The 12136-nt window shown below is 43.7% G+C and overlaps 3 protein-coding genes across 3 annotated transcripts; 1 reads left to right on the forward strand and 2 right to left on the reverse strand.

The window, feature by feature from the left end:
• Positions 1–399: 399 nt before the first annotated feature.
• GGI43DRAFT_207324 (uncharacterized protein) lies at positions 400–3931 on the reverse strand. Its single transcript, XM_083200145.1, has 3 exons — positions 2762–3931; positions 1689–2705; positions 400–1593 (listed from the first exon to the last, which is right to left on the reverse strand). The coding sequence occupies exons 1-3, from the start codon at positions 3556–3558 to the stop codon at positions 462–464; spliced, it is 2946 nt and encodes a 981-aa protein (XP_083056820.1). The 5' UTR covers positions 3559–3931; the 3' UTR covers positions 400–461.
• A 374-nt stretch (positions 3932–4305) lies between these two features.
• Positions 4306–10047, forward strand: GGI43DRAFT_425308 (uncharacterized protein; the record flags this gene model as incomplete). Its single annotated transcript, XM_083208494.1, has 6 exons — positions 4306–4585; positions 4639–4957; positions 5635–6360; positions 6411–6925; positions 6987–7166; positions 7595–10047. 6 exons carry the CDS (start codon positions 4306–4308, stop codon positions 10045–10047), a joined length of 4473 nt encoding a protein of 1490 aa, XP_083056821.1.
• Positions 10048–10852: 805 nt separating this feature from the next.
• On the reverse strand, positions 10853–11479 carry GGI43DRAFT_387282 (uncharacterized protein; the record flags this gene model as incomplete). The annotated part of the gene is made up of 2 exons (XM_083203908.1): positions 10853–11309; positions 11397–11479. The coding sequence occupies 2 exons, from the start codon at positions 11477–11479 to the stop codon at positions 10853–10855; spliced, it is 540 nt and encodes a 179-aa protein (XP_083056822.1).
• Between the last annotated feature and the right edge of the window lie 657 nt (positions 11480–12136).

The following is a 12136-nucleotide window of genomic DNA, read 5'->3' on the forward strand; positions in this document are numbered from 1 at the left end:
CCCGTTTGAACGGCCGTGTTACGCGGAGAGAGGCAAATGAGCACAGACAACGCCTTTCTAAGGAACAGGAACACCATCTCGTAGGGTGGATACTATCTTCAGGCGCTTTGGGCTTCGCACCAACGCATGACCAAGTCAAAGAATTCGCTACCAGGGTCTTGCGAGCCGGTGGCGATGATCAACCACTGGGAAAACGCTGGATGGAAGGTTTTATAAGACGAAATCCAGAAGTCAAGGGTATCAGAGGCAAACCTGCTGATTCCAATCGCTTGAATAGAACCAACAAAAAAATGAACACGCGAAAGCGGCTGGCTGGCGGCGACGATTCTACTACGTAGCCATACTAAGCAAAGATGTATAATAGGCTGAGAAGGGAATTTGTCCTTTTCTGGAAACAGAGAAAATTATGCAAGTTCAAGTAGAAAATGGATCATTTTAAATGAAAGCCCTTCTAAAACGAATCATACCATCCACATCTGACTTTTTTCAGTCTTCGGGTATCTATGTAAAAGAGCTTTCGCAGCCGCAGCCGCCGTTGCAGCCGCAAAGTCTTGCCACTTCTTATTCTTATGAGAATCTGCGTAGTCACAGACGCCCTTGACGATGATGCAGGGGATCTCTCCCCAGATGCCTGCTGCCTCCATCTCAAAGGCAATAACGTCTTCTTTTTCAGCGATCTCATCGCGATCTTTTCCCGATTTTAAGACCGTATCGCCCGATGCGACAGCGCCAAGATGGATCGCCGGCGCCTGAGCTTCCTCATGGTTATCCAATTCAAATTCCTGCTTCTCTTGAAGGCGTTTTCTCTCGACGAAATAATTCTCTTCGCATCCCAACTCCTCGCAAGTGGCATTTAGAGCGTCCTCGCATACAGCGCCAGAATTGTCATCACAAATGTGGCAGTAGTGGCCATGAAAACCGCGATGCATGTGGCGATAATCTGATCTGAATAATTTGTCTTTGGCGGTTCCAGGATATCGGTACTTATTAAGTAGCCTGTTATTCTTGCCTGTTCGTTTATTTTGTATCTGTATTAGAAATTGCGATGTCTGGGTCTGGAGTAAGCTTAGACCCCGATCGGTTTCAAAGTTTTTAAGTAGACTTTGGATGTTCTTTGTTGCTTTGCCCAAGTTATCTTCGAACGTGTTTTTGCGGATAAACTTTTCAGGGTATTTTCTGCCAAAATCGTATTGGACAACGGCCCTGCTAATCACAACATCGCCCAGGAGGGTCTCTTCTTCGTCATCCCCCCCAACTCGGGGCACACCTCCACAGACACCTACAAGGAGCGCCAGCTCCACGCGGGTGTAACTTGACCTAAAACTAGCGGCAGCGGCAGCAGCACTGGATTTCCCAATCTGTGGAAGAAGAGCAAGGACAACATGGTGCTTGCCAATGCGACCAGTGGTATAAGTGTTGAGATCTCCTTCTGCTCTTCCATATTGATCTCCTTCTTCATCCCAGAATTCATCAAAGATTTGACAAACAGCATTGTACTCTGTTACAATAGCGCATATAATGGCTACATTGAAGTACTCACGTCCTGGCGGAGCTGTGGTCGCAGCGTTTATGGTTGTAGTCATTGAACGCAGACTAAGTCATAAGTTAGTAATACTATTCCTTAATATCGTCATAAGAGATGAATTTGGGTAAAAATGAGAGTACTTGAAAAATAGAGGGTCACTCACGAGTCTTGTGAAGGTCTTTCTGAGCTACCATGACCAAAGAGCCCGCCTATGCCAATATGGCGGGTTACCCGAGAAGGAATTATCTCTCTCTTAAATGGTAAGATAGTGAGAGCACTTTTAGTATATTTTTCGCTCAGGCTGTCTGATTGTCGATCTGTTGCTTCTAAAAACTCATCTGAATGCAATCTTTTCGACTGAGGACGCTCAGAAAAGGATCCTCGCCGTTTCCGTTTAAGTCCGTCAGGGTTCAGCTCTTTCTCGAGGTTTCGGACGATTTGCTCGTATATTACCTCTCTCATGGCAGCACCTGATGAATTGATAGTCTGCAAGTCGTCACCGTTTTGTAAATGCATATGAAGGTATAAACACCCTTGCACGGCTTGGAGGTAGAAACTGTTTCCATCTTGCCGTGCCTCCTCGACGTAGCTACACATCTGAGCCCAGTTGCTAATGTTCTTGCTAATATTTTGCAAGTCAATATCAAGAGGTATCTTCTCGCCAGTGATAATTTCCAATAATAATTTGGCAAAGGATAACAAAATCGGATTACCAGGAACAATTTTATGAAGGAAGTTGGGATAGTTGAAGCTGGAAGGCTGTGACCCTACCAAAATATGCCAGCATGGAGGTTCTCCGTAAGGACGAGAAGAGCGCATGAAAAAAATGCTTTCTGATGACCAGTTACAGAAAGCTCGTTCAAGACTCCTGTCGAAGAATACCATTAAACACCTAGCCAGGGACAGAGCCAAAGCCGTCTTTTCTCGATGGTCAAATCTTTCTATAACCATACCTCTGAGATAGGTTCCAGGGCTAATGGGACGAAACGCATTTTTATCGAGCAATAAATTGAGTCCCTCTTCTTCATAGTCATGAAGAGACGTTGATATTGGCGGTCCTTCGTCCGTGATATCATATAGCCCCCTCTGATCAACGAAAAGACGAAGTTTTGTCCGCTGTTTCCAAGTTTTGTGGATGGCGACGCAAATGTCATTTTTCTTTTCTAAACTTATAGGATATCTTTATCATGGTCAGATCAGTAGTTTTAGTAGTCAGCATGCTTGGATAGTATTTACTGGAATGAGTCGCATATAGCTTCTTGCCAATCACGCCCAGATTGGCAACAAGATAACAACATTTCGAGCTTCGGCTGATACTGGCTAGTGTGTAGCTCCTCCAAGACCCTCAACTTCACTTCGTGGGTTATACCGCAGTGTGTTTGCTGAAACTCTTTCAAAATAGCGTCCATGACAACACCTACTGGGTTTTGAACTATGCTGAGCTTTTGTTCTGCCGGTTTTACCACGCCCATTTGCACTGGGGGCTGCGATATTCCAGTTCCAAGCCAGCTTTGTGATTTATCTGATCGAGTTACTACTCGTTGTAGAAACATTTTCCAAGCCATTATCTGGTTCACAATTTGGTCTCCAATATAGCCACGAGGTAGGATAAATAGCGATGACCTTGGATCCCCTACTAAGTTATGCTGCTTATGTTCAGATGTATCGAGATAAAGCATTAGTGTCCACAATTTTGGGTATATATGTCTTATCTTCGTAATGTCATGGGAGTCATTGTGAGCAGACGCTTTTGAAGAGTAAATTATATCCTCATTAACCATATCATTTAGCGATATCAAAAGGTCTTGTGCTCTCTCTTCCAAATCAGTAAAATCTTCGCTTAAGAGGTCAATATCCAAAGTGGCTGTCTTGAAGATATCGCGAAGGTCGCAGTCCAAGAGATCAACGTCGTTCTGATATTTAGTAGGTCGGCCAACGTCAGCTTCGCGCCTCGCAAGTACTGCAAGGCGGCCTGCCAAACGCACTTTCAATGCTTGAAAGCCGATCCATCCGAGAGATTCTGTAGGCAGCATGGCACATTTTAAGGTGTTACTGCACTATTTTGACAGATGAATTCTGTGTGGTTGTGATATCAATGCAACTGCGTCGAGATGCGGCTGAAGAGCGAAAGCGGGGGTTTCAAGGCTCGCAAACAAGACTCATCCGATTGTATCAATCAATCGCCATAAATGATCCGCGCATATTCTACTAATAGTTCTTAGGCTTCTGCAATGCAATAGTCGCAAAATAGTATGAAAATATGAAGGAAAATGATTGATAGCAAAATCGTGAAATGCCAGATGTGCAGATTATCGGCGCAGCTTAACGAATGCATCGTAAGGTAGGCCTGTTGAGCGCTCCCCTAGCGTTGCCAGTGTGGCAATGACAGTAGATGAACAATACAGGGTTGATTCAAATCTTACTTGATTAGGCCAGTTCGCCAATTATCTCATGTGATAGTGCAACCAGATGTCGAATGCAGCAGAGCGGGGTTAGGTAATGCATATCAAGCCTCCTTGAGAATGACTGTGCAGTGTGCATGGAGTAGAGCAGCAGTTTTGCATGCTATCAACAACATATTTGAACCATTAACCATATCCTGCAATGAAGCTCCAGGAGCTGCAAAAGGAATCAGGTTACTATTGTCTCCGCTATTCTAACCCTAGCCATCTTACACGTAGCCGCGCCATCACCACAAACCTGGATATGCCACTATTAAATGATCACATACGTTCGAGTTGACATCTTGCTGGCTTGTATTCCCAAACTACTCAGAAGCCATGGACGACACAGGTATCGAGACGGCAGAACCAATTTTCGAACTTGCGACAAAATGTGAAAGTCTATTTTCGGAACATATCTCGAGGCTGAAAAATGAATCTGATTTAAATGGCGCGAAAGTCGTTGGAGAGTACCAGCAGAGGTTCTCAGCTTGGGCGGCTTTCTTAGGTGTATTTGCCGTGCCGGATATGTGCCTTGACCGTAGACTCCGCAGCCATGTCGAAGTCCAGGATTTGGTTCTTCGCTTGTTGGATATCATGAAGAGAAACTTGGTTCATCGTGCGTCCCTCAACTATTCATATGACCAAAACTATTGCTAACAGCGGTTACAGTTCTCGAAACTGACTATGATAAGCCCACTTTTAACCAAGAGGATATCGACATTCCTGATTTAGATCAAGACTCTTCACCCCAAATCCGCGTCAACTTAGAAAGTCTTAGAGGAATTGAAGGGGCAGTTGACCGCCTCAATCATCTCGGCAGGACCATACAGCGATCATCAGAAGCAGGGCAGGCAACAAAAGTCGGCAAATTCGTGAGGACCTTTGACTCTACTCCATTCGAAGATATTGCGCGCTTAGCAGTCAAGTCATTCTACCCCGATGCCAGTACATCGCTTCTGGAGCAGCTTATCCAAGCAATGACCGATATGTACGAAATATTCCATTATCGGCGAGCGCGACAAGTGCGACTCAAAGCTCGACCTAAAGGAGCGATGTTCACCATTGGAGAAGAGCCGGTTTCAGCTTCAAAGGCAAATACAAAGATAGTATCTCTTCAGCCAACTGCTCCTCCTATATCAGATGTCAATAAGCAGCTACCCCACCTGATCTCAATGACGCACTTAGAAGACAGGTCACATAAATCCAGAGAATCCAAGCCAACATCCCTAGATAGCCGAGAGTTCAGTAGGCTGTTTCCGCAGCAAAGGGGAGGGTCTGTGGGGAGCAAGACAAGGTCTATTCTTGTTACTCAAGTCGCTTACCCGCAACCATCTGAAGAAAGCTTGGTTTGCGAATGGTGCTTTGTAACTCTCTCGAAAGATGAACTCAAAGGAGATAAATGGAAGTATGGTCAATCTACTCATTTATTTCAATACTCTATATGCTTCTTACTAATCCAATCATTAGGAAACATTTGAATGAAGATTTCAAGCCATTCATTTGCATATCTGAGAAGTGCAAGGGGCAAGTAAACCGATTTGCCACTTCAAGAGCATGGTTCAGTCATATGCTTGAAACACATGGCCAAAATTGGCATCGGGAAATACATTTACCGGTATGGTGGATTTGTCCACTATGCAATAGCGAAGAAACGACCTTTTCTAGAGCACAAGATCTCTCAGAACATCTATCAAAGCTTCATGATAATATCTTTACAAGACCGCAAATTCAAGTCATTGTACACCAGAGTCAGCTCCGATCCCCACGGCCACAGGATATCTGTCCCTTGTGTTGCCTTTCAATGAGAGATGAAGACCAAGATAAAGAGAGAGAGCACTTAAAAATGGCGCAGTCGGACCATCCATTGAAAGATCAGCTGCCTGGAGAAAGCCACAAACGTATGAAAACAGAGACCGGTTCAATTGAGCAAATCCAGAATATCGACGTTGGCTCTGAAGGAGAAAATGGAGAAAGAGCATCAAATACTGGAGCCCAAGCAGCCCAAAATACACAGCGAGTAAACATTGAGGCCATCTCAAGACACATAGCCGCGCATCTTCAAGGCATTATGCTCTTCACCCTGCGTATAATGTCCCTGGATGTCACATATACGACAGCGGATGAAAAGTCTCTATCCAACAGTACCGATCATGACTCATCTCGCGTTGGCTCAGGACAAAAGCGTTCTGAACAAGAGACAAGCACTATCATTGACATATTGGAAGAACAAGATAGTAACATGGATGTTGATGACCCTTCGATAGAGGATACTATCCCTGACTGCGAGAACATCATTGATTGGCAAGACGTAATTAGCAGTACACAGCAATTTCCAGAGACCGATAACTTCCTACAAGAAGTCATTCGCTCTGGTGCTTTTCATTCTAAGGAGTAAGTTATGATCAATAGCATCATCGTACTTCGTATTAACACATTTGAAGATCAACAGGTGCAACATCCTTCGCATTAGTCAGATCGGTCCAAGACGCACTACGGATGCACATTACCGACTCCAGGGAAAAACTCGAGACCATCCACGAGAATTCTCTTAAGAAGGAGCTGTGCCAGGTGTCTCTCTCCTTTATTGCGCTGGCTGGAATAGAAACTATGGCGGACATCTTGGAAGGTCACCAAAATGCATCACCTCTGGACCTCTTATGCTTTATCCATATTGTCTTCTCTCTATCTCTAGTAATCCATGAACACGACGCCTTAAAATATGCTGCTACTCTTCTTAAACAGGCACTATTATACAGTGGCTGGTTCTCGGAACCTGACAGGACATCCTTTATTGAAGTCGTTATCACCCTTTGGGGGCATATTGAAGTGGATAATAACGGGATTACTCAACTCCTGCAATCAACTATCCCGGACTCAAGGGGGAAACAGCCCGAACATTCTCTGCATATATTAAAATCCGATCCTTTAGTACTACTTGCAGCATACTTCTTGGATGGTATGCTTACTTGACCTTTTTACTCTATGTCTTATTCTTAGGCTAATTATCAAAATTATAGAACTCGAGCATAAAACGTTACATGAACACAGCTATAAAGGGCAGCCTTCTGAACTTGCCGACCAACATTATAAGGACAGCCTTGTGGCGAGTTCCAATTCACCGTTTACTATTACGGCTAAATATATGATTGAAAATATATTCTCTCATCAATATTCTTATTCTCCACAATTTGAGCTTGGCATAAAACAACATCACCTTATTAGCCTGGTTAACTCTGGTGAAGTGGGAACTGTGCGACGACTGGAGTTAGAGCTGATACAAGCCGGAAAGGTAAGAGGACCATATTTCTGAAAAAAAAAAAAAAAAAAAAAAGAAAGAAAGAAAAGAAAGAAAAAAAAAGAAAAAAGGGAAAAAGAAGAAGAAAAAAGCACATGTATGCGTGGGCTAACAAGAGCTTCAAACACCTAGACTTATCTACCTTCCGATGTGTTCTTTAACGAGTTTCTTGAAGTTGTCCGACAAAATACAGATGAGCTATACGCGCAAAGTCCTTTTTTCAACTCCCGGTCAACATACCATCGATACGGCATCCAACTCATGAAATCGCTAATCAGTGAGTCTGCACATAACTTGAGCGCAGCACAATATTGAGACTGACACCTTTAGCATTACCCGAAATGCCGAAAACACGTGCTTCAATCCCGCCTCTCCGAAATGAATATTTTGTCTGTCCTGAAGATGTTTTCAATGTTATCACCAAACACTCTTCTGAGCCATCCAGCTGTGTAGCTCTTGTTGGTTTAGGCGGCGTTGGCAAATCACAGCTAGCTCTCGAATTTGCGTATAGGACTACAGCGAATTCAGCCGAAGTTTGGATATTCTGGATTTATGCTGACACTCAAGAGCATATTGAAGAAGGCTTTAGAAGAATTGCAGAGTGTCTCGAATTGCCCGGACAGAACTTGCCATGGGTCGACTTATTTCAGCTCGTCTACGACTGGCTTTCTGATGAACGGAATGACCGATGGATTATAATCTTTGATGGTATCTACGACGAACTCTTAGTGTTCGACATAGGCCTCGTTATTGATTCATCGAGCGGGCCGAAAATTAAGTATGGGTTAAAATCGCTAATGCATACACTTTTACAACCACAAAGACGCAATGGCTCAATTATCGTCACAACTCGCGATAAAACTTTGGGCCTTGAACTTACCAGATATCCTCGCCACGTTATTGAAATCAAGCCAATGCCAGTAGTGGATGCGACCAGTCTCTTTAGAAAGATACTAGGGCCGAAATTTCAAGCCGCTTTGGATATGAATGTGGTGATTAATCTTGTAAAAGCACTCGGTCTCATTCCGCTGGCTATTACTCAGGCAGCGCTATATATAGAACAGCATTTACCCCAAATAACCCTCAACAAATATTTGGAAAAACTAGAAGAGAGCGATGAAGAAAAAGTCAAGCTTCTAAAATTCGATGCAGGCCTTCATGGAATTGGAACTGCTCCAAACACAATTCTCACAACATGGCAGATGTCCTTTGACGCCATTCGTTCTCAGCAGCCATCTGCAATCAAACTTCTGTCGCTGATGAGCTTCTTTGATCGACGGGGCATTCCTAAATGGCTTATTGCACCTTATACGCAAGACGACAATACTCCACGAGCAAGTAGTCCGAATATTATGGGGCGATTGGAGTTGAGCGATAGCGACAGCGAAACGAATAACGATACAGACGATACATTCAACAAAGATATAGAAATTCTGATAAATCATTACTGTATTGGTGCGAATAGGACAAAGGAGATATTCGAGATACATGGACTCGTACAACTCGCAGCTCAGAGGAGTCTGGATGATTCTGAGATACAGGCCTACCGCGAGCAGTTCATTCGTCGGTTAGCGGCAAAGTTCCCAAGAAGTCCACTCAGCAATTTGTCTACCTGCCAAGAACTTTTTGCGCATGTTCAAGAAGCAGCCAAATATCACCCCAGTGGCAATGTATCAGAGGACTGGGCAACCATTCTATACAATGGGGGGCGCTATGCCCGGCTGCAGGGTGACTATGACACTGCAAAGCAGATGAGCAATAAAATATCAAAGTTCAGGGAGAATAGAGAAAGAAGCATAGGAGAGAAGGTGGAAGATATGAGGCTTTTGGAAAATTTGTCGTTAAATGCGCTAATACTTATGGATCAGGGACTATATGAAGAGGCCCACAAGCTATTCACCCAAATAGTAGATACATTCAACATTATGGAAGCGGAAGGGAAAGTGGAAACAAATCACCATGACGTATTAACCAGCATGAATAACCTGGCATCGATATACAGAATCCAGGGGCGGTGGAAAGAAGCAGAGAAACTTGTAGTCGAAATCGAAGATCGAAGAAAAGAAGCTATGGAAAAAGCCAGGGGAGAGATAAGCGAAGATACCCGCAGTGTTTTAGCAACTCAAGCCAATCTAGCATCCATATATAAGGCTCAGGGTCGATATGAAGCAGCTGAAGGGCTGCAATTATCGGCTCTGATAGGTTGCGAGATCGAGTTTGGAGATAGTCATCCGCAAACATTAACTAATAGGAGTAACCTGGCGTCAATCTATAGGATTCAGGGCGAGTTGGAGAGAGCTGAGCATCATCAGGTCCAGGCGATGAATATGCGCGATATAAAATTTGGGAGGGAACACCCGGATACACTGACAAGCATGAACAGCCTTGCGTCAATATTCAGAGCTCAGGGTCGACTATCAGATGCCGAAGAGCTGCAGGTGCAGGTCGTGGAACTTCGAAAGGAAAAATTGGGCTCGGGCCATCCCAACACCTTGGCTAGCATGAACAACTTGGCTCTGATATATAAAGCTCAAGGGAAAGGCGAAAGGGCTATAGAGTTGCAGTCAGTGGTGGTGAAAATGTGCGAGGCAAAGCTTGGGCCCAACCACCCTCACACGCTGACCAGTATCAATAACATGGCTCTTATCTGGAAAAGTCAAGGTGAACACGAAGAGTCTATGAGGTTGATGAAGTTCTGTTCCGAGACTCGTCAGAGAAATCTTGGCCAAGAGCATCCTTATACTATTTCATCCATGGCGGCGGTAAAACGGTGGAGCGAATAGATTACTTCTGGTCTCTCTTCGAGAGAACTTCTTCAAAATAAAGTCAAATACCTTCGGCCAATAGATACTCTCTATGAAATCTTGCTCTGGGTAACTCGTTTGGTGAATGATGAGTTTACGTCTCATTTTATCATCTAGTTGTTCAAAATGAGCGCCGCAAACTATCAAAGCAGACACTACATGTAATCTACAAAGTTCTATTTCGTTATCATGATAGCTACTTCTTCCAGATCACCTAACTTTCATCCCTTATATCTACGCAGCCATCCTTTGCTCACCAGCGCGAGGATACAAATCCGCTTAGTTATAGCAATAACTTCCCAACTACCTATCTATCGCTTTATAGGCGAAGTATTTTACCAAAGAGGTTAATGGTACCTGAAAAGAGGAAGAGAATGGCGATTTTTATTCTTCTTCTTAAAGACGCTTCAAGTATCGTTCTCAGTAGATCAGTTAATATGATGTTACTACACATGAGGCAGATTAGGCAACCCTGCATACTATACGGCAGGGGTCTCCAGCCAATTACAAAAAGAAAAAAGCCTACCTTATCAGGCTGCAGCTAACAACGTATCACACATCTATATACCAAATACGGATTATTGAGTATTTATATGCTTAATAGTAATGAGCATACTAGTCCAGTTGTAGACCACAAATGGTCTCCTTGTCGAAGCCCCTATCAAGACCAAGCCGATACCTATATGCTGACGACTACATATGAGTACCACCTTGCTGCTTATTCTTTGTGTAATTTACCTACTTGTAAAGGATAAATTATTAAAAATATTTCTAAATCGCCCAACTAGAAGTTTCGGGGGTCCTCAAGCTCCTTAAAAGCTAGGCGTCCCGCAGGTAGGAAGACAAGAGCGATCAGACCACCTCCACGAACCGAGGGGGCATGGTGAGATCCAGGCGGCGGTGATGTCCAGCCAGCGCCCTGCCACCCTTGAAATCCCTTGAACTCTGCAGAAGGATCGATTTGAACAATGCAATTGAGTTCACCATACGGGTGAACATGCGCTATGTGCTCATACCCGTCGTTCTCCAGGTAAACTGTTAGAATGCTGAAGAACTTAGTGTCTTCTGAGGGCGGGCTGATATCGGATAGACGGAAATTGGCTCCATCGAGCCCTTCTTTTGAGATCCAGCCCTCGTTATTGGCCAGGCCTTGTCGGATTAAACTGCTGAAGTCGTCGTAGTAGGGAGTTCCAGGTCCAAACTCGTTGTTTAGTCTAGCTTCTAACTCCGCACCAGGGGTTCTGTTTAAAACCGAGGTGTAAGCAATATATTACGTTCCAACTTTCTAAAAGAGAAAAAGGCAGATGAAACATCACTAGAAGGCGTACTGGTCTTCAATCTCTGCAATGAACTCTCGAGCGCGATCGAGGAGCTTCTGGTGGTTGGGGTGAAGGGTGGAAGGGGGACTCATATTGAGTGAAAGGAAGAGCTGTTACAATTTTCAAAGGTTGATAAGGATTTTTCAGCAAGTTCAAGACTTATTGGATACTGCTGTTGCAATAGCGTACTGAATGTTTATTATTGAGAGGTGACATGGTATGAGACTCCGGTAAATTGAAGCAATGACCTTTTATATATGGAGAAACAATACCATGTTTCCCTAATAAGGACACAATCATAATTCTAAGTAGCAACGCTAATAATCACTGGGTATTTTGCCTGCCTACATGATGAAGATCATGCAGGATCTCCAAAGATAAACTTCCCGAATGGGACAATGCATTCGAGACTCTTCGAATTAACTAACCAAGTTAAGTTAACGAATGTAACTGTGTACACTCAAAGAAGAGTAGTGAGTACCCGTAATGCCGGATGTAAAACTTAATCCGCATATCCGCTTAAATACCGTATACTTACAAAATATTAGGCCATGGTGTATGATAAAATCTCCCCCCTATTACTACAATCAGTCAGTATACTACCTAGGTACCTGAGATAGCTAGTCAAGTATTTACTGATAAATAGAGACCCACAATCTAATATTTTAGGGGGATCCAACAGGTAAAAAAGCTTCACCGCCTGTATAGTTGGTAATTTATATTTACATTACAAAGCAGGCATATAAACT

This window comes from Trichoderma evansii, assembly GCF_050947405.1.
Source record: "Trichoderma evansii strain SZMC 28006 chromosome Unknown GGI43scaffold_24, whole genome shotgun sequence".
Classification (NCBI taxonomy): domain Eukaryota; kingdom Fungi; phylum Ascomycota; class Sordariomycetes; order Hypocreales; family Hypocreaceae; genus Trichoderma; species Trichoderma evansii.